Source organism: Trichoderma camerunense (genome assembly GCF_050948025.1).
Source record: "Trichoderma camerunense strain CBS 138272 chromosome Unknown V8C40scaffold_14, whole genome shotgun sequence".
Lineage (NCBI taxonomy): Eukaryota > Fungi > Ascomycota > Sordariomycetes > Hypocreales > Hypocreaceae > Trichoderma > Trichoderma camerunense.
This window is the reverse complement of record NW_028145356.1, coordinates 1-18,671: the sequence shown is the minus strand read 5'-3', so window position 1 is coordinate 18,671 and position 18,671 is coordinate 1. Positions and strand designations below refer to the sequence as shown.

General features: G+C 50.2%; 9 protein-coding genes across 9 annotated transcripts; 4 read left to right on the top strand and 5 right to left on the bottom strand.

Moving 5' to 3' along the window:
- Positions 1-3,139: 3,139 nt before the first annotated feature.
- V8C40DRAFT_250604 (uncharacterized protein) lies at positions 3,140-3,638 on the bottom strand. The gene has a single exon (XM_083217016.1). The coding sequence runs from the start codon at positions 3,502-3,504 to the stop codon at positions 3,277-3,279; it is 228 nt and encodes a 75-aa protein (XP_083070704.1). The 5' UTR covers positions 3,505-3,638; the 3' UTR covers positions 3,140-3,276.
- A 1,369-nt stretch (positions 3,639-5,007) lies between these two features.
- Positions 5,008-6,990, top strand: V8C40DRAFT_250603 (uncharacterized protein). The gene has a single exon (XM_083217015.1). It carries the CDS (start codon positions 5,632-5,634, stop codon positions 6,388-6,390), a length of 759 nt encoding a protein of 252 aa, XP_083070703.1. The 5' UTR covers positions 5,008-5,631; the 3' UTR covers positions 6,391-6,990.
- Positions 6,539-6,990, bottom strand: V8C40DRAFT_55734 (uncharacterized protein). Its single transcript, XM_083223128.1, has one exon. The coding sequence runs from the start codon at positions 6,921-6,923 to the stop codon at positions 6,687-6,689; it is 237 nt and encodes a 78-aa protein (XP_083070702.1). The 5' UTR covers positions 6,924-6,990; the 3' UTR covers positions 6,539-6,686.
- An 87-nt stretch (positions 6,991-7,077) lies between these two features.
- V8C40DRAFT_280940 (transcription activator GCR1-like domain-containing protein) lies at positions 7,078-8,757 on the top strand (the record flags this gene model as incomplete). The annotated part of the gene is made up of 1 exon (XM_083221493.1): positions 7,078-8,757. The coding sequence occupies one exon, from the start codon at positions 7,078-7,080 to the stop codon at positions 8,755-8,757; it is 1,680 nt and encodes a 559-aa protein (XP_083070701.1).
- Positions 8,758-8,799: 42 nt separating this feature from the next.
- On the bottom strand, positions 8,800-10,377 carry V8C40DRAFT_250602 (cytochrome P450). The gene has a single exon (XM_083217014.1). The coding sequence runs from the start codon at positions 10,290-10,292 to the stop codon at positions 8,916-8,918; it is 1,377 nt and encodes a 458-aa protein (XP_083070700.1). The 5' UTR covers positions 10,293-10,377; the 3' UTR covers positions 8,800-8,915.
- Positions 10,378-11,414: 1,037 nt separating this feature from the next.
- V8C40DRAFT_250600 (dolichol-phosphate mannosyltransferase subunit 3) lies at positions 11,415-12,703 on the top strand. The gene is made up of 3 exons (XM_083217013.1): positions 11,415-11,817; positions 11,917-11,985; positions 12,064-12,703. The coding sequence occupies exons 1-3, from the start codon at positions 11,770-11,772 to the stop codon at positions 12,223-12,225; spliced, it is 279 nt and encodes a 92-aa protein (XP_083070699.1). The 5' UTR covers positions 11,415-11,769; the 3' UTR covers positions 12,226-12,703.
- On the bottom strand, positions 12,340-14,616 carry V8C40DRAFT_250598 (uncharacterized protein). The gene is made up of 2 exons (XM_083217012.1): positions 12,661-14,616; positions 12,340-12,593 (listed from the first exon to the last, which is right to left on the bottom strand). Exons 1-2 carry the CDS (start codon positions 14,468-14,470, stop codon positions 12,469-12,471), a joined length of 1,935 nt encoding a protein of 644 aa, XP_083070698.1. The 5' UTR covers positions 14,471-14,616; the 3' UTR covers positions 12,340-12,468.
- A 162-nt stretch (positions 14,617-14,778) lies between these two features.
- On the top strand, positions 14,779-15,979 carry V8C40DRAFT_55696 (oxidoreductase-like protein). The gene has a single exon (XM_083223126.1). It carries the CDS (start codon positions 15,120-15,122, stop codon positions 15,840-15,842), a length of 723 nt encoding a protein of 240 aa, XP_083070697.1. The 5' UTR covers positions 14,779-15,119; the 3' UTR covers positions 15,843-15,979.
- Positions 15,980-16,032: 53 nt separating this feature from the next.
- Positions 16,033-17,015, bottom strand: V8C40DRAFT_250597 (phosphoribosyltransferase-like protein). Its single transcript, XM_083217011.1, has 2 exons — positions 16,327-17,015; positions 16,033-16,269 (listed from the first exon to the last, which is right to left on the bottom strand). Exons 1-2 carry the CDS (start codon positions 16,780-16,782, stop codon positions 16,117-16,119), a joined length of 609 nt encoding a protein of 202 aa, XP_083070696.1. The 5' UTR covers positions 16,783-17,015; the 3' UTR covers positions 16,033-16,116.
- Positions 17,016-18,671: the final 1,656 nt, after the last annotated feature.

The window sequence follows — 18,671 nt, the reverse complement described above, 5'->3', positions numbered from 1 at the left end:
TCTGTCGTGTAAGAGTCAAGGGATACATGATGTAGAGAGGCGTTGCCCAGTCATGGCCCCACGGGTTCTGTCTGTGCCGAGACACTCGATGTAAAACACATTCCTATAACATTTCTTTTCCACTCCAAGACACATAAGGGAGATCTCCAGGAGAGCAAAGACGAGTTGTTTCAACGGTTGGTAGTGGCGAATCTCTGGGGAATGCGAGGTTGGTTCCAAGAACATTTCTCTCAAACTCGCGGCTGGATCTCATGGACGACATCAAGAATAGAAGCTTTTTGCTAATTTGGGGGCACAAAGGCGTCTTTTCTTTGAATCATGGAGTCCCCGGCATCCTGGCAAATCGGCCAATCGTATTTCATGAATCGAGGGTGTGCGGTGTATTTCCATTCCACCGTGTCTTGGGCTGTCCGGAATGTTGTCTAAGTCTCACCGCGGCCCGTCCATGGGACTAGGCAGCTTCCTCTCCCTCTCCGCAGTGGAAAGAATCAAGAAAATAGTGGCACTGGCTTTAGAGCATGATATTTCGTCACCAGTGAGATGATTGTTGTGAGTTGGACGAACCCAGCTGCCATTGATCTGGCAACCACTATGACGAATTCCAAGCTATGGTATTCAGCGCAGTTCGGATATCGCCCTATCCGATGTAATTGACCATGGGATACTCCTTAGTGTATTAACGTCAAAGGGGTGGAAAGAATACAGCGCTGCTGATCGCATACAAATTCTAGTGGCAGACTGGCGGTGGTTTCTTTCCACCGCATGACGTCGAAGAATATTTGGTCCTTGAACCTATTGGTGGGCGGCTGCTAACCGTGATGCAAGTCAATTAAGCATTGATCCGGGGTAGATTCAAGAAATGTTGCTACTGCTGAACGTAAGAACTTTGTACGTGAGCAAGGTCATCCTTACGGACCGACATCGTCTCCTACGGATGTCTGAGGCTTAGCCTTAATTCAAGGGTCGTGTTCAGATCTCGTCATCAGCCGAGACACTGCATCATCTGAAGAATCACGTCTACTTGGGGCAAGCTCTCCATCATCTTTACGATTCTGCGGCCTCTGGAGCTGTCGAGTTGGTGCTGGCCCATGAGTTTTCCAAACCGGCCGACGGACCTGAATAGGCAATGCGGCAGCGTCCTTATATGTACGCCTTCTTGCATGCGTTATAGAAATTCGAAAGCGACATGTCATCTAGAATACGGAGTAGTTGATCCTGAGACGGTATAATAGGCCCATTTCTCCCGTCCCCGCGAAATACGAAGGAGTAACGAGACCCGCAAATAAAGGCAGATGCCAGATTCTGCACAGTTGAAGAGGGGCTCAACAAAAAAAAATATTACTGCCGAGATGACACCCCTCTCGGTCAATTGCCATGGCAGTTGGACAGGGAAGAAGCCTCGATGATTGCTGCTTCATACCCAGCCGTCGAAGGTTCGAATTGGCGCCAAAGATGATCTTGAATTAGACAAAAGCGTCTAGAATTCTTCCATCCTAGAAAGCACCAAACAGGCGCTTAGAGGCGCCAGTTAATAGGCTTAGCACCCGCCACCCTCTGGAGCCGTGGCAATCTGGGGAAAGCAATTGGCTAACCGCCCGCGGGCCGCGCGGATCCGCGACAGCAAAAGCGCTGCCAACGCTTTCGACGGAGGACGGCGGTATTTCGTGGTGATTGCATGAGTACGACGGCAGTGATAGCATATCTTGCCGCTGTACGGAAACTCTCCGGGCCGCAGGACTTTTCAGAGGCCTCTTGCGGAACAATATCGACGGGGCCAAGTCTGCGATTGATTGTACATGGTGCTAAGTCCCATCTAGGCAGGATACGCGACGTGCGTAAAGGAGGAGCCCTGGCAACGGACAAGCCCTTCAACAGCACGCCATTCCATCTGCTGGGCAAGGAGAAGACAAGATTGCAATGGCGATTGTTCCCAGCCGGCTGGCTCCTTTCCGTGCGATGGAGATTCGTCTAGAAGGTCGAACGAAGCTTCTGGATAGGAGGAAATGAAGCTTCTAGGGAAGCGAATCTGATAGTCGAAATTGCCAACAGATGGCAAATGAAAGAGGGCAGACGGAATCTGGCGCTGTACTCGTACCTTGCATGAATGGGCCGCAGAGAGGACCCTGCTTGTGCGCCCGTGCCCTAATGTGCTCTGATTGCATTTTTTTCTTCCCTTGAACCATGTCATGGCCCATGCCTGAGGCAAGGTTGGAGCATGGACAGGGTAGAGAGAGGGGTCCTAAGGCAAGTCATTCAAGTCAAGTTAGCAGCGGTCGCAACAGTAGAAGCAAGTACCTCGGCGCCATTCTCAGGAGCAAAGGTACTTGCGTGGTTGGTTGGCCTATGCTGCCAGCGTTTCATTGAGCTTGTCCGGGAGAAGGGAGAGCACGCGGTTGGCAGCTTGGCAGATGGTCTGGAGCCGGATGTGCTTCCGCATCTGGGCTGCCTGGTTGCTGTTCCGTCTGTGTGAAAGAGAATGACTCGGCAGCCTACAGGTAAACGGGCAGCTCATCTGCCTCCCTACTGTACCTTGCCTTGCTGTGGTTCATTAATATTGACGTGTGGAACTTGCTCGTGGAAAATGCAGTAATAGCAACAGGAGAGGAGCAATAGAGGCAGACACGAGTAAGGTAGATTTAGTGGAAAAAAAGGATCTCATCAGCCGTACCCCATGCGGAGAACCCCGAGAATACAGCGCAGAAGGTACAAGCACATGCAATTCCCCATTGCAATTTAATGGTAGCTGCCTGGACAAAGAGGGGAAGAGAGACAGAGACAGACAAACAAAGCATGAGCGTGTGAGTGTGTTAGTGTGTGTGTGAGCGAGGAAAGCGCCATCGTGGCTCAGACCATATGGCTGCTGCTGCTTGTCTCAGTTTCACCGCTTTCTGCTGTGCTTTGTACCAGTACGAGTACCAATACGCGGGGCATGGCGATTGGCAGGTGCGTCTTGGAGGCCAAGTCACGAGAAGCCAGACCACGACCTCTTGCCTCGCTTGGCCTTGGCTTGGACCTTGGCTCTGGCTTGTGGCAAGTGTGTGTGGCTGTAGCACCTGCTGTGTGAGTGTGAGTGTGTTCAATAAGCAGGTAGGTAGCAGCACTAGCAGAGTAGTAGCACGGAGGAAACATCCAAGGCAGGAGCTGCTGTTGTTGATCGTGACTTGCTGTGGCTTCGGTATCTTCTCATGACATGTGAATGTCGAACTCTATTCTCTCCAAATTTAGCACCTTTGTCTCTCCGTCTCCCTGCTTACCATGATCGTGATGCTCTCGAGTCTAGCCTCTGCAGCTGAGGGCGCTGCTACCACATGATGCTTGTACGGCTGAGAAGCACATACCAGCAGCTATTCTCAAGCGCTGTGACGACTCGTACGAGAACGCACGGCCACCAGCTAAGCAGCGACATTCAATACTGAATGCCAACGCCAGCGCCACGGCCAACATCACCACCAAGACCAACACCAAAAGCAGCGACTTTGCCCCGATCAAATGTCCGCCCCTCATTGTCTTTTGTGTCCCGGAGAAATGGTGGCGGATTTGCTCCCTGGATTTCCTCGTGGCCACTATCGGCTGTAGAAGCCGCTACGCTCGACTAGAAGCAACTGATGATCATGGCGTCCTTTTTTGCAAAAGCCAAGTCCCGTCCCGCAACTTTCTTTTACCCGCGTGGCCAATGGCGCTTATGGGGAGGCATCCATCGTAGCGACATCGGATGCCATCGTCCAACCACCACTATCTAGCCGACCACACTGCGTATCGACTCGCCCTGCTTCTGGGGGCGATGCGCATGACCGGACCCCTCTGCTGCAAAGTGCTGCAAACACTGCCGTCACTGCAACGGACAAAGTTGCAACTCTGTGCTGGGGCCCATCACTGCGTCTGCATGTCGACATGGTGTTTGTAGCACCGCCTCCACTTGGCCTGCAGCAAGCAAGGTACTAGACTAAGGTAGTACGCCCAAAGCAAAGCTACGCGAAACCTGCCACAGGAGGAACTCGACTCTGCTGCTTGGTGTGATTTGATTTGCTGGTGGGCGGCGGCATGTGGTCCCTTGCACACTTGGTTTTTAATAGATCAAACGGCATGTACTGTTACGTGCTAAGCTTGATGCAAGCGACAATCATGATGACTTCGCAATGCTGATCAGCGCACATGACAGGTACCAGTACCGTACGGCAAAGACACATGCATGGCTGGACCTCGTTCACGGACACTCCCTCGGCTGTGATTCTTTGATTCGACAATTTTCTGTTCTTTTCCAGCTGCGTGCACCATTCCAACTATATCATTCATCTGTGGCCCCCCGGCCCTCGCCTTTGCCTCTGTCTTTGACGAACCAAGTTTTCGTTGCAAAAGGGCCCTTGTTCAACTCAGGTTTGCAATAGCGCCCTTGTAGCCCCTCGCGTGCTGCGCGGACTCTCGCCGTCAACCCACTTCTTTGGTCATTTAAGCGTTCAAGACTGAAAAGAAGCGAGAGGGGCCTGGTGAACAGCTCTCCACTTGGTACCCAAGACTACTTAACAGACTGGACCTCAGCTCCCGCAGCTTGGCGATGGGCCTTTGCCAACCGCCAAAGCATCCTGGACTCTGTATTCTGGGTCCAATCGATTAGCCACGAGACGGCGTCAGTGCAGCTTGCCTACAAGTATCCATTACGAGACTGGTTACCATTTCAACTGACGCCTCGACGCCCTCTTGACGACGCCCTTCGCCTTGACTCATCAACAGAACTTTTGCTCCCATTTCTAAGCGACTGCTAGCCTCAGGCGATCTATCTTTTTGTCCATCGCTGCTGTTTCCGTCAGAAGGAAACAAGAACAAAAAAAAAAGAGGCGAGAATAAAATACATGCCGTGCAGCCCACAAGTAGTAAATGGGAAGAGATAGTCGCCCTGCAAATCAGGTTATCAAAATTGTCTGAATCTCGTCATCGCCAACCTACCCTTGTTGCCCTGGTTTTTGCATTCGCTCACCGCCGACTGGTGATTCGACTCTGCCATTCCAACAAACTCCACAGCCGACTTGGACAAGCACCCCGGCCCTGCATACTGGGGCAGGGATCGGCTCACCAGCAGCGGATCCCTACTGAGTGGCCCCTTGGCTCTCATTTTTTTTTCTTTGTCCCCGCCTGCCGTGGGCCCTGAATCGGACACCATTGACCGGACCAATCGAAGCGTTTGCCGTTGCCAGTCGCAATCCCGCTTGTCGCTCTCATCGATTCGAAAAAAGACTGGGCGCCGCCGGGAGACCTCTCGTTGCACACACAGGCGACTGATTTATAACTCTGCGTTATAATCATCTTGTGTGGCTTTTTACGGGCGGTTACCAAAACCACAAAAATATTTGCTATTTCGTCTTGCCCTGGTCTCAAGTCGCTCGCAATATCCAGGGGCTTTTCTCAGTACAGGATACATAAGGGACCTCCAGCTATATACTCCTCCACATCGCACTCACGTCAGGTCTCGTCCTCACACCACTCCTTCTCTGACATATATACAATAAGCCGAAAGCTGGCTGTAACCTCGCTTTAACCAACTACCAACCCCTCCGCCGACTTATATGGTTGACACCCACCACACCCAATCATCACTTATACTGCGCCGGCCGCAAACACTTCAAGAATTCCACCATTATGGCGCACTCATCACGACGCACGTCCGAGATCTCCTACCACAGCTTCCGCGATGCTGAGCTGGTAGACCCGCTATCATCGCCTCCTTCAACTTCTCGGGGCCGCCAGCCCACTCGATCCCCCAGGTCGCCCAGATCCCCGAGAGAGCAGTCTCCAGCCATCGTCAAGGTCCAACGAAAGGATTCTGGATACGAGTCGCACACTTCTTCGCCACGCACGTCGGCCACATATATTCGACCCAAGCCCTCACGGCGTACTACGGGACTGTCCACGTATGGGACTTCATCAACTCAGTCGTTGCGCTCCCGCATCCGCCCACCTATTCATCGACCCGCAACTAGCCAAACATCCGTCTCATACCAACTTCGAACCGTCGAAGCCGCCAACCAAATGTCTTACTACCAGTTTGGAGCTCCCGACCTCGAAGAAGTTACAGAGACAAGCCAGGAGGCTCAGAATACTGTCCTGCCGCCCCAGACCACCCATTACTGGACTAGCGACAGAACTCGTCGACTGGAGTATGCCGCCATTGACGCTGCAAGCAAGGGTGTCAAGGGCTGGTTTCGAAGGAATCTGCTTCCAGACTGCTTTGCAAGCAAAGGCAGACATGTCGCCTTTGATGACGATACTGGTAGCGTTCGTCGGTACAGGCTAGACCTGGAAGACGACCAGGAGGAGAAGTGTGCATCTGGCTGTCCTGCCTCATCCTCACGCAAGGGACGGTTTTCTATCCGGATTCATCGCAAAAGCGTTGCTTGATTTTTTTCCCTTTTGGCCATTTTGTTCAAAATACCCCATCTATCATTTCTTCCTTTGCATTTCGGCGCATCACATTTATTCGGCGTTGTATACCCCGATTGATTTTTTTCTTTCACCGTCTTTCAGGTTCTTTCATGTTCTCGTGTGGGTCTGGACGAGATGAGATACCAAGCATGCGCATATACCAGGAGAGCGTTTTCTTTCTCTTTCTCTTTCTCTTTCGCCATTTTATTTTATTTCTTTATTTCGATTTGCATAGACACGGGAGAGGGACAGCAGGTTTTAGAACTGTGATTTTACGCCCCCATTTTATTACGTCTTGGCTGGCTCATTTTGAGTGGAGGACGCTGGTTGCAGCCGACCAACGATGTGGATGAGATGAATGAACATATTTTTTCTTTTAGAGCTGATGGATAGAATAAAGAGCATGGCCTTTGAAGACTGGAATGCAACGAAAGTGGAGGGGCGGCGTTGAGGGCCTTTCTGAGGTCCGTGAGGAAGACAAGCAAAGCCAGGCTTCTTTGATCCTCCATTCTGGCTTTAGATAGAAGCAATCAAAGCACACTTTCACAAACAATGAAGTTTAGTCGTGTAAATGGCGATAAATAGTCGTTATTCCTTCTATTTTCTCTTGAACGCTTTTGCATGGTTGAAACCCGTAATGTTCGTTTCTTCAATACCACAACAATGGTGCACGCGACCGCCTCAAATGAAATCGAACAACAGGAAAGCCGTGAGCTAGCCTTGACGGCGAATCGGCCCCCAAGCTGCTCGAACAACCACTCTTGCTCTTCAAAATCGCCACTCGCTCTCCGAACTCGCAAAACTCGAAGTACCGCTCCTTCAACCGTGCCTTCGGTTTCGGCTCCGAATGTGCTTCCGGGAGACCCACCCGGCTCCGAGCCTTATTTGCGGGGCGTGGGTCTACGTCCCGGCCGAGCAAACCGGCGAATTTCGCCCAAAAAGAGCATTGTACCGATTATTCGAAACAAAAAGGACAATAATAATCCAAAATGCGTCGAAGAATCGGAGACGACGGTGGCGGTGGACGTGTTGGATTACTTGCCGATGGAGGTGGCCAAGATGGTGATTAACATGCAGCAGTACTACGCGGCGGGGGTGGAGGAATTGATGGGCAAGTTAAGCAGTATGAATGAGGAAGTGAGGCTCGCGAGGAAAGAGAATGAGGAGTTGTTGGACAAGTTGGCCGGTTTGAGTGAAGATGTTGTGCTTGAGAGGGAGGAGAATGAGGAGATGAGACGGAGGCTGGATATGCATTTTGTGATGCTGCGGCAGGCGAATAAGTTTATGCAGAGTGTGAGGGATGGGTCGTTTGGGGGTGTTGAGGGGGCGGATGTGCCGATGCTTGTTGAAGAGGAGGAAGAAGATGATGATGATGCGATGAGAGGGTTGGATATGGAGGTGCCGCCTGTGCCGAGTGTTGATAGGGAGCCTGTTAGGAGTACGGGGCGGAAAGTGCCGAAGAGGAGGGCGGGTGGAAGTTATGGGTTGAGGAGGAGGGGGAAGAGGCAGACGAGGATGAAGAAGACTTCTACGGCGGAGAAAGGGGTGCATTTCGAAGACGGAGCTGATGCGATGGATATTCATCAAGCAGAGATGTCGGGCTTGGAAACGTTGCGAGAGAAAGACGCACCTCAGGAGGGAGATGATGAGGAGGATGAAGATGACGACCATCTCAAGATATTGGCTGGCGCGCCTCGACTCCAAGCAATGTTACGCAAATCTGCTTGGACAGCAATCAACCACCACCCAAACAACACGGATCCAAACGCAGATTACCGCCCTGGATCACCATCCTCCGCATCAGAATCCTCCACACCATCACCACGCTCACCATCTCCCACACCTCTCCCCCGCCGCCCTCAAACTCACACTCCCAACACAACCACAACACCAACGAAATTATTATCATCACCAACAAAATCACCACCATCATCATCGTCCTCCCGCCCCCGCTACTCAACCCCCCGCCACACCACCCTCCCCCGCTACGCTTCCGGCCCTGCCTCCCGCCCCTTCCGCTTCCACCGCATGGGCCGCACCGTACTCGACGTCTGGACCGAATACAAGCACGGCAAAAAAGGAAACCTAGCCATCGAATCCCTCGAAAGGCAGTACGCTACAGGGTGGCGCACGGGCACGCTGCGCGAGATCAAGTACGCGAGCAATTACGTCGGTGTGAGGCAAAAGGTCGTGAGTAAAGTGGAGGAGATTTGCGCCAGGGAAGGGATTGAGCCGGAGGAGGCGTGTAGGAGGTTGGATGAGAGGGTGGATGGGAGGATGCAGATGTTGATTACGGCGGTGAGGAAGGGGGAGGATCCGTTTGAGGTGATTCCGAAGAGGTGATGCGCGTTGTAGATGGGTGGATGGATGGAGGCAAGAGTGGTGTATTGGAGTATTGATGGGGGTGAATTATTATCCTGAGTTGATTCAAACTATTTTCCTATTATACTGACATCAGTCAATTACTTGGTATCCTTATAAAGTCCAACATTCACGACACATTACAGAGCCCTCGGCTTCACCTTGACATAAAAGTCAATGGGCCGAATATTAAACCATCCGTCCATCTCCAGCTTATACTCTGGGTCCACCAACTCAAAGTCAAACTCCTTAATCATCTTGGCCAAAAGAACCAAGGTCCACTGCAAAGCGTAGTATCTACCAATGCACACTCTCTTGCCATTGCCGAACCACTTCTTGGTTCCAGCGGGCAAATTGTCAAAGGCCTCGCCCATCATGCGCTCGGGCTTGAACGCCAGCGGATCCTCAAACACTGCTGGATCTCGGTTCACACCGTGTAAAACAATGATCATGGCTTGGTTGTGTGCGACCTCGTACTTGCCTCCAGCGAGCAGCACGGGGCTCTTGTCGCCCTCGGTTGGTCGTGGCTCAATGTTGAAGCCTGGTGCAGCCGAGGACAGACGGAGTGACTCGCGCATGATTCCTTGAACGTACACTAGCTGCTCAAGATGCTCAAGCTCAAACTCTCCGTTGCCAATGACCCGGTCGAGCTCTTCACGAGCCTTGACAATGACTTCTGGGTTCTTCTGAAGGATGTAGATTGCGTACGCGAGCAGGCAGGGCGCCGTGCTGCTGCCGATGGGCATCGAAACAATCTCATCAATGACTTGCGAGTCAGTCAAGGTCTTTTTCGTTTCGGGATCTGGCGTGTTCATCATAGCAGCCAGCACATCTTGCCGGTCTGTCGGGTTCTCCTGGCGATACTTGACCAAGTCTGCAGCATAGTCCCGCATTGTTTTGATTGATGACTTGAACTTGCGGCCATATAGCAGCCAATTGAACAGGCCTGGCCGTGTAGGACGCTTCATGGCTTCAGAGGTAGAGTCTTCCATTGCCTGGAGCATCGGGTGTGGAGGACCCGTGAGGCCATTGAGCCGCTTGCCAAAGAAGATGTAGGTATTGGACTCGAGATTCAGCCTATTGAGCTGCTCTACAGGAGAAATTTTATTCTGCTCTCCAAGGCCTCTCCAATTATTCAAGAGCTCCGTAGCTAGATCTCGCATCTCTCCAAAATGAGCCCCCACAGCGTTCGGTTTCAGCGCAGGGAAGATGATCCGGTTGGCGATACCCCAACTAGGCTCATCGTCATATGCCACGAAGAGCGCATCGTGAACCGCCGCTCGGATCTCGACAATTGGTCCGCCGACGTACTTGCGGAATCGCTTCTCGTCACAAAGTTCCTCGGCTAGAGCCACACTGGCAACGAAGACGATGGTTTGGCCAAGGACTTTGATCTGAAAGATCTCACCGTACTTTTCGGAGAGCTTCCTCAATGAGTCCCACGTGTTGCTGGGTTTGACGTCAAAAATGTTGCCGAGCAATGGCACACCGGGTGGCTTAGGAATCGGGGTCGTCATATTGATCTTGTTATAGAATTCAAGCAACAACAGACTAGCAGAACACCACAACAGAGAATGGGGGAGAGGAGGAGTCAAGTTTGGAAGAAAAGAGGAAGAGGAGGAGGAAAGAAGAAAAGGCTGGGGGAGATCCCATCTATAGACTAATACAAGTAGGCCAGTGCCATACCTGGTAATACATGCAGTAATTAGATGAAGTCGTATTGGACGGCCGCAAGACCGTGGATCTGTAGTGAGACATTCACCACCGCAATCACAAATACGGCCTGCGTGCTTGGTTCACGGTGCCAGCTCACCCATGCAGCAGCCACTAGCTCTGCAGGATTCGACCAAGAGCAAGCATCAAAGCCCGGGCATGTCTTTGCTTTCTGCTTCACGGTCACTCTTGGCCCGCGTAACTCGCACAAGTGGTCAGAAAACATTGCGGTCCACGACGGTCCAACGAATTGCAAGCCGCAGAGTGAGACATTCCCCGCCGGTGTCTGTCGTCATTTGATCCCGTATCGGGAATCAAGCTGTCTTACAAGGGGTCGCATCAATTGATTCCAGGCCGGATGCTCCTCTGACCTCGACCCGGCACATCGCAAGGCCTGCATTAGCGCCCGGGCTCTGAATGGATGGCACCGGCGATTAGGACGGCTGGGAGAGAGCAGATGCAGCTTTGAGAGCTAATTGCCCGTCTCCTAGTGGCCACCGTGCAACCACAATCCACTCCCGGCGGTGCGCATCTCTGCTCGGATGCGCCTGTTGCGACGCTGGCTACTGCCCCAAGTGCCCGTCACTGGACGCCACGCCGGCCAGAGCAAAGCTGAATACCAGGGTCGTCTGGATAGCCTCTCCTTTTGGACGTCTAGCACGGGTGCGGGTGGATGTTCCCGTGGGTTGGACTTTTGGTTGATCCTGGTAAGCTGAAGGGTTAGATGGGCGATCTGAATGGAGGGCGTCCATCCCTGCGCCAGAGCAGATCCAACCGCATGTCCTATTCTCGATTAGTGAGTACTGTATGTCCGTCTGTACAGTACGGAAATAGAATTTGCAAAATCAAATACTGTTAGCACAAACAACAAACAAAACATGAAGCAGAGAGAATGAAGAAATGATATTGTTTGCTTGCTTGTTGCTGTTTCTCTGTGCCATGACAAGTGCAAGAACTGAGCCCAAGTGGGGATCGCTGTTACTGTAAAAAGGCCACCAAAACATACTGGAGGCTGCTTAGTCACCCATCTATGAAATTTACAGGGCGATTCCCTTAACGCGCCTCCCCTAAGCCTTAGGCCTAAAGCTCCAGGTCCCGTCCAAACTCGGCCGAGGCGCCACGCTGTTAGTTAGTTCGGTCGCGGAATTTCAACCTTCGACCTTTGATCATCTCGCAAAGGGGGAGCAACACTCGACAGAACCACCAAACCATTACGCTCATTTCAATACTTCTGTCATTTCGCGATTTCCACTTCGCCTGCGAATTATCCACGTCGTCATCATGACCCGCGCGCAGCAGACTATCTCCATTGGCCTCTTGGTCTCCTCTGTACGAAATCCCCCCCTTCTCGCTTCCAAAGCCTGCCTGGCTTCTGAAGCGCGATACCCACGAACCTTGTTTATTTTGCTAATTGTCGCCCGAAAATAGCTCTACTTTGCTCTTTTTCTAGAGCTCATCCCCCTCCCTCCTCTCGTCCAACAAGAAATCGTCCCAGTGGTGCGTCGCTAACTCCAAAAACCAAACCCCCGAGTCTTGACCACGCAACTAACATCTGCTCTTTTGCAACATCAACAGCTCCCCTTCTGGGCCCTCATTTCCTTCGGCGCGTTCCTCCTCTTCCGTCTCGGCTGGGGCGTCTTCACCTTCAACGATGTCCCCGCGGCGCACAAGGAGCTCATGGAGGAGATTGAGCTGGCCAAGGTCGATCTGAGGAAGCTGGGCGTTGACGTGGACTAAAATACGTCGTGGTATACGTGGCGCAATTGGACGAGGGATAAACAAAATGTAAAAATAATCGTGTGCAATAACACCCTGGGGATCAAAACAATCGTGTTTTTTATGTTCACGTTTCAGGTGTACTACTCTTGCCATTGATGAGCTGGAATCACGCCAATCGCTCATTTCTCTCGAGGAAGTTTGAAACATCTTTTTCGCTCGACGTTCCTTGGTATCACGTCGCTCAATAGCTCCGACACTTTACTATTCTCCTACAACTAATGCCACAATGGTTTTAACCGCGAGGGACGGGTCCTGCCCCCCCTCTACAAGATCCTCAAACAACTTGGGAAGCTTTCCCAGCACACCACGTTGATCAGCTTTGCGCCCTGCGTAATAGATAGATTAGCATATAGTTTCAAGGACAGGGAAGAAACAAGATAATGGAGCTCTTACATTTCCCAGGGACCCCAATCATGACAGTCACCTTGTTTTGCGCCTCTCCAATCCAATCAAAATCAATCTTCCACTCCAACCGAACTGACGATGTAGGGTCCGACCGCTTCGTCGACGGTATATTAAACTCAAACGCTTGCTGGCCCATGAAGTGAACCAATTCGGCCTTCTTAAAAGATGGCGCGGATGTTGATTGCTGCCCCCCATCGTCTTCCATCTCCTCAGCAGTTCTTCGCAACGGCTTTTTCCTCCGCGCCTCAGCAACTGCTTCCAAAAACTCTCCCTTGGAAGCCAGTTCTCGATCCAGTTTGGACCACAATTGTGCCCTTTGAACTGCAGCCTGGTACCATTCCCCCATTGCCCATGATAGTATTCCTATGTTGCGCTGCATGCTTCTGTTGCAATCGCCCTCACATATCTTGGTGACAAATGGCCCCAGCTCAGCTCTCGCCGCGGGTTCGAGAGAGTGCACCTTGAGTTCCACAATGCTCGAGTTGGTGGCATTTATCACCATCTCGACCTTGGACGTAAAGAGCCCAGGTGTGTCTTTGGACCGGAACGTCATGACACGTCGCTGCCGCAGGGGCTGGTCCCCGTCCGCATGCAAGACGGCCATGGTTGATGTAACCTCGAACGGGCTGAATAGCTGCAGATATGGCAACTCTTCTTCTGCCGTCATCCGTACGGGATGGTGAGATTTGATGTCTGTCGTGCTGACCTGGTCGTCTGTTGTAGCAACAACCGAGGTCGTCCTCCCAAAAGGCAACAACGCCGTAGGATTTAATGCTGCTCTCAAGAGCTGCTGTGATGGTGGTGGCGGAGGTTTTGTCTCGGAGTCAATGAGATGGCGCCGCACAACATCAAACACCTCTTCCTCGTCCGCAAAGCTTAGAATACGGCCGGAGGACTGCATCAGCCGTATTCTGTCGTTCTCTTTGCTTACTATCTGCAGATCCTGTTTCAACTTTACGATTTCTTCGTCAAGAGCCTCTATTTCCTTCTTCTTGTCTCTATTCGGATCAAACACGCCAACTTGACGAGCGGGATGGGCTTTTTCGTGCAACGGATCTTCTTGTGGATTGCTATCGCTGTCCCTTGGAGGTAGTTGAAAGCTGTGCATCGGCAATACAGGCTTGCTGCCAGGTTTCGCGGGAGGGTGGCTTGAAGATGGTTTTAAAGGTGAGCTCTTTTTCGTCCTTGGTTTGTCTCTCCATCGCGACGGACTACTATGTATGCCCTTTGGAGGTTTGAAAGAGGCGGCATCGGGGGCAGATGGCGGCAGCTCGGGTTCTGGGTGTAAAATGGGTCGACCGCTATTTGGCGATCTTCGCTGTCTCCTCCCTAAGAATGAATCTGCCTCATCGTCTCCTTCGGGTGCCGGCGGCGGTAACGGTCTTGGCCTCGGCTTGTAAGGCGATCTGATAGGTATTCCAACCGGGCTGCTATCGCCTTGTTCTGATAATGGTAATGAGCCAGGGCTCTGTGTAGCTTCATTCTCCTCCTGCACCGAATCCTTGGCTTTCGTCGTTGTCGCGTTGGCAGATTCGTCGACAGCTTCTCGTGCGCCTTCGTCGCTCGCAGAGGGCTTCTTTGGTAGCTCTGTTGGTGGCGCAGATTGTGTATTGTCTAAAGTCTGTGGCTGCGAACGAGATGCACCGGCTTTTGCCTGCGCAGCGTTTGCAAGGCGATTGGCTCGGGCTTTTAGGGGTTCCGGAGACGTTGGAGTCGCGTCGCTGCTGCTGCTGCTGGCAATGTTGACAGACGAATTACGAGGTGAGACCCGGCGTCTCTTGGACGCAGGCCCATCCATTGTAGAAGAAACAGGGGGCGGTGAGTTGTACAACCATGTAGCGGAGAAGGGCGTATTGTTGGATTAAGAAAAATGAACGAGAGAAAAGAAGGAAAGAAAAAATGCAAGATGCGAGATGCCTGTATGAACAGCTTGGCGATGTGGGATTGGTGTTTTTGGCCGAATGGAGCGCGTCACAGCAAAGCTGCAGCTAAACAAGGCGGGCTTGGACTAAAGCGGTAGGCGGTAGCGCTTGGTTTCGGTACAGCTCCAAGTACTCGAGGATAAAATCAGGTCATGCGAGATGCCAATTCTTACTCGCTGTTACTTGTTACTACATCATCAATGGATTAATGACATTATTATTACAGAAATGATTTTAAAAAAAAAAATTGCATCCCTTGCACAAATGGTATTCGCTCAAGACTGGAAATGAAGCTCGGTTTAGCACAGAAGCCATCACGTGTGACTCTCTAAACAAAAAATGCCGGTTTGCCCGATGACGTCCGAATTGCCCCCCACAAAAGCTCTGCGAAGCCGAAGTGCGAATTCCGGCTCATCGCCTTGATCTCATCCGGTCTCTTGCCGGCTGTTATAAATTCGCCCTTGCGTATCGCATCGCCTCTGCCGCAGCGCAATTCTCCAAAGATATCGAAACAAATCACACTCAATGTCGTCAAGAAACGTCGTATTGAGGCTGGGGCTTGTGCGACCCAGCGCGGCTTTGTCGCGGGGGAAATGCTGTCGACGATGCTTTGCCAGTGTCACTGGAGCTGCTTCGGAGGAACAGTGGCCGCAAAGAACACCTCTTGGAGCATACTACCAAGCCATCGTCGAAAATCCTACTCTATATTCGCCTCCTAGATCGTCTAAGAGAACATCGGGTCCCGTCTCCACGGACACGGACACAACTCAGAAGCAGCAAGACGCAATCTCCAAGACCTTCCCGATGCTAGCACCCGAAGAAACACAAACACCTGAAGCAAGAGCGCGCGTCATCTTTGGCTCTCGTCTGCTCGGCCCCGCAGAAGAAGCTGACCGCCTTGCCAAGAAGAAGGCGAAATCTACATACATCGCCGGCATCCTCATCCCCCCTCGCCCGGAAGAGCCCGACAACTGCTGCATGAGCGGGTGCGTCAACTGCGTGTGGGACCGCTACCGAGAAGACTTGGAAGAATGGTCGGCGACCAAGGCCGAAGCGAAAGCACGATTAAAGGCTGGAGGCCGCACCATGGATGCCGATGGCGGTCGATCGGATTCGGCTTGGGAGCTCACAAAGGATAGATGGGACGAGGAAGCCTTTCAAAACGTTCCAGTTGGCATTCGCGAGTTCATGAAGCAGGAGAAGCGGCTAAAGGAGCGACACCAGCGAGAGGGAACATTGGGTGGCTGAAGATGAGGTGTACAAAAAAGAAGAAAAAGGAATAGATTTTCAGTTTGGAGTTTTAGCGGGCGGCATTTTGTATCGAGCAATCAATTGCAAATGGTGTGGCATGGGACATCTTGTATAGAATCAAACATCTTGTATCATTAAAATAGACATTAAAGGGAGCAGGCTTAGAACAGAGAGGAGAGGAGCAATATTAATGGTATCGTTATTTGTTATTATTTTTTTGGCTCTATTTCTCATTTTACATATTCGCAGGCTTAGATGACGAAGCGGGATTCTATTTCTTCAGGGCGGCAAGGCGGTCGTGCTCATCGATGTCGATGGCCTCCCAGGGATAGTTGATCCACTCATCGCCACAGGTGACGGCAGCCAGGTATCGGTTGTTGACCATGTCCTCGGGCAGCTGGCCCTTCTTGTCCTTGTTCTTGTTCTGGAAGGGAGTTAGAAAATTGTATAACGTCGGTAGTAGAAGGGGGAAAAAACATACGTGGAGAACAAAGATGCTAAACTCGGCCTTGGGAGCATCGGGTCCGATCCTCTGGCGGGCAAGCTCGACGTCCTTCTCAAGCTCCTTGACGGCATACTCGAGCGTCGTCCGGGTATCGTCGACCTCGTCCACAATCAGGACTCGCTTGCCGACGAGGTTCGCCATCTCGCCCAGAGCGGTGAGATCTAACCACTGGGTGCGGGTGACCTTTGTGCCAATCTCCTCGACCTGGGTGTCGTCGCCCAGGGACTCGTACAGGGAGAGGCCGATGGCCTGGATGGGGATGTTGGGGGAGCCGGGGCGCTTGAGGAACGAGCGGAGGATTCGCGCGGGCACGTAGCCGCCGCCGCCGATGGCGATTATGAGCTGCGGCTTGAAGTCATCGAGGATCTTGGTAGCGGCCTGCTGGCACAGCTTGTGGACGTCGTTGTAGGTAACGTAGAGCTTCTCAACCATCTTGACGGTATTTTTTCTCGTTGAATTTTTTAAAGATTACGGAGGGGTATCAAAGAAAGAAAATTGGAACAGGTATTGTCAAGATTGACAGAAAATTTTTAACGAGGCCGGTGACCACGGGAGCGAGACGGGATACTCAGAATGCCCAAGAGGAAGAAAAAAGAGGAAGAAGAAAAAAGAAGAGGAAGAGGAGCAAAATATAGAGGCTCTCACCAACCCAGCAAATTCGCTTCACACATGCTTATCGGCGGCTCCCGATGGTTAATTTTTTTTTCTCCCTCTAATTTTTTTTTTCTGGGTCAGCAAAATAAGTCCCGTTTTCCCCTCCCCCACCATGACTGCTGCGTCACTCGCTGTATGTGATACATCCATATGTTCTAGTACAAAGTACGAGTTACAGCATTGGATGAGTTTGCCCTGCTTGCTCCGTAACGGCGCATTAGACATGCTTTTTTGGGTTTAGGCGATCTTGGGATCGGGATGCTGGACGCAGTGAGAATTTTCCTCTGCTTCATCCATATGAGGGCTTATTATAGGCACAGTTGGTCGTATGATGTTTTATATGTACATGTATCTCTCTTGGTGGTAGTGTGTAAGACACCCTGAGTATGTACATATACTTTAAACAGCTGGTTGGATACGACAAAAGCATCACGGAGACAGACACCCATAAGGCGTATTGCAGGCAGCAACAGACCAGAACAGCATCCATCTGCGAGTTTAGGCATGACTCAATCGCCGGCATGAACCTACATGCAGATGGAGGCTAGCCAATTCGAGATTGGCCGCCTTCACTTTGCCGTATACGAGATGCAGTAATAAAGAGCTGTCTTAGATGAGACAGTCTTCACTCACTGTTGTCAAAGCATCATGAATCACTGAGTGCATACATAATCTGCGGCAAGCTTACTGGGACGGAGAAAAGCTGAATGGAAAATGAAGATAGTACGGCCAAAAGTGTTCAAGCCATGTTCGACTTTGCCATCGCCAACGACCAAATAGGAATCGCGCAATAACCACATGCACCCTTGCTCCCCAAATAAGCATGGTTGATAATGTTGACGCCATCATCTGTCAATGTTGAGCCTCTAGCTTCAACTCGGAGTGTGAAGACTATTACAATGTTTACCAATATGTTGACTGAAACGAGGATTAAACTCGAATTTTACTCTTCTATATTGAGAGTAAGAAGAGACTGTAGATTGCGCTGAGCAGACATGCTTACCAAAGATGCTATCGATTTGTTGTAAAACCTTTTGCAAGTCCTTATTATTTACAACAGAGTAAAAATCCATTAGGGCACATAATTTCTTTGTACTTGGGTCAGTGTATATTGGGTAGTTATTTCGCCATGTACGATTGCGAAAGATCAAGTTACATCCTACATCCAGCGCTGCTGTTAAATTAAATATATTTATTAAATCTATTAATTAATTAATTAAATTATTATAATTTCCTTAATTAATTAATTAAATTTTAAAAATTAATTATTTAATATATTTAATCTATATTAAATATAAAGTATAAGGTTAAAAAAAAGATCTTTTAGCTATTATAATAGTAAAAAAAAAATATTATATTATTAATTATAAATAATAAGTTTATAATTAATAATATAAATAACTAATATAAGATTTAAACCTACCCCTTTTATAAAATTATTTTATAATTATTAACTATTTAATAAATAAATTAATAAAAAAATAAGTTATTTTTATTAATATAATATAATAAAAAAGTATTAGTAAAGTTAATAATAAAAATAATTAAAAATAAAAGTTAAAGAAGTAATATAAGTAAAATAATATATAAAGTTCTTATTAATTTTATAATAAATAATATATATTTTTTATTAACTTTTTACTATAACTTTTATAATCTTTAAGGTT

What these genes read in the sequence shown, in the direction of transcription:
- V8C40DRAFT_250597 (XM_083217011.1), bottom strand. Translation starts at nt 16,782, where the DNA reads ATGGTTGAGAAGCTCTACGTTACCTACAACGACGTCCACAAGCTGTGC. An exon ending in TTAGCATCTTTGTTCTCCAC is followed by an intron (nt 16,270 to 16,326) that starts GTATGTTTTTTC and finishes ACTCCCTTCCAG; the next exon opens with AACAAGAACAAGGACAAGAA.
- V8C40DRAFT_250603 (XM_083217015.1), top strand. Translation starts at nt 5,632, where the DNA reads ATGGCGCACTCATCACGACGCACGTCCGAGATCTCCTACCACAGCTTC.
- V8C40DRAFT_250604 (XM_083217016.1), bottom strand. Translation starts at nt 3,504, where the DNA reads ATGAGGGGCGGACATTTGATCGGGGCAAAGTCGCTGCTTTTGGTGTTG.
- V8C40DRAFT_250602 (XM_083217014.1), bottom strand. Translation starts at nt 10,292, where the DNA reads ATGACGACCCCGATTCCTAAGCCACCCGGTGTGCCATTGCTCGGCAAC.
- V8C40DRAFT_55734 (XM_083223128.1), bottom strand. Translation starts at nt 6,923, where the DNA reads ATGGAGGATCAAAGAAGCCTGGCTTTGCTTGTCTTCCTCACGGACCTC.
- V8C40DRAFT_250598 (XM_083217012.1), bottom strand. Translation starts at nt 14,470, where the DNA reads ATGGATGGGCCTGCGTCCAAGAGACGCCGGGTCTCACCTCGTAATTCG. An exon ending in GATTGGGGTCCCTGGGAAAT is followed by an intron (nt 12,594 to 12,660) that starts GTAAGAGCTCCA and finishes TCTATTACGCAG; the next exon opens with GGCGCAAAGCTGATCAACGT.
- V8C40DRAFT_55696 (XM_083223126.1), top strand. Translation starts at nt 15,120, where the DNA reads ATGTCGTCAAGAAACGTCGTATTGAGGCTGGGGCTTGTGCGACCCAGC.
- V8C40DRAFT_250600 (XM_083217013.1), top strand. Translation starts at nt 11,770, where the DNA reads ATGACCCGCGCGCAGCAGACTATCTCCATTGGCCTCTTGGTCTCCTCT. An exon ending in TTGGCCTCTTGGTCTCCTCT is followed by an intron (nt 11,818 to 11,916) that starts GTACGAAATCCC and finishes GCCCGAAAATAG; the next exon opens with CTCTACTTTGCTCTTTTTCT. An exon ending in AACAAGAAATCGTCCCAGTG is followed by an intron (nt 11,986 to 12,063) that starts GTGCGTCGCTAA and finishes CAACATCAACAG; the next exon opens with CTCCCCTTCTGGGCCCTCAT.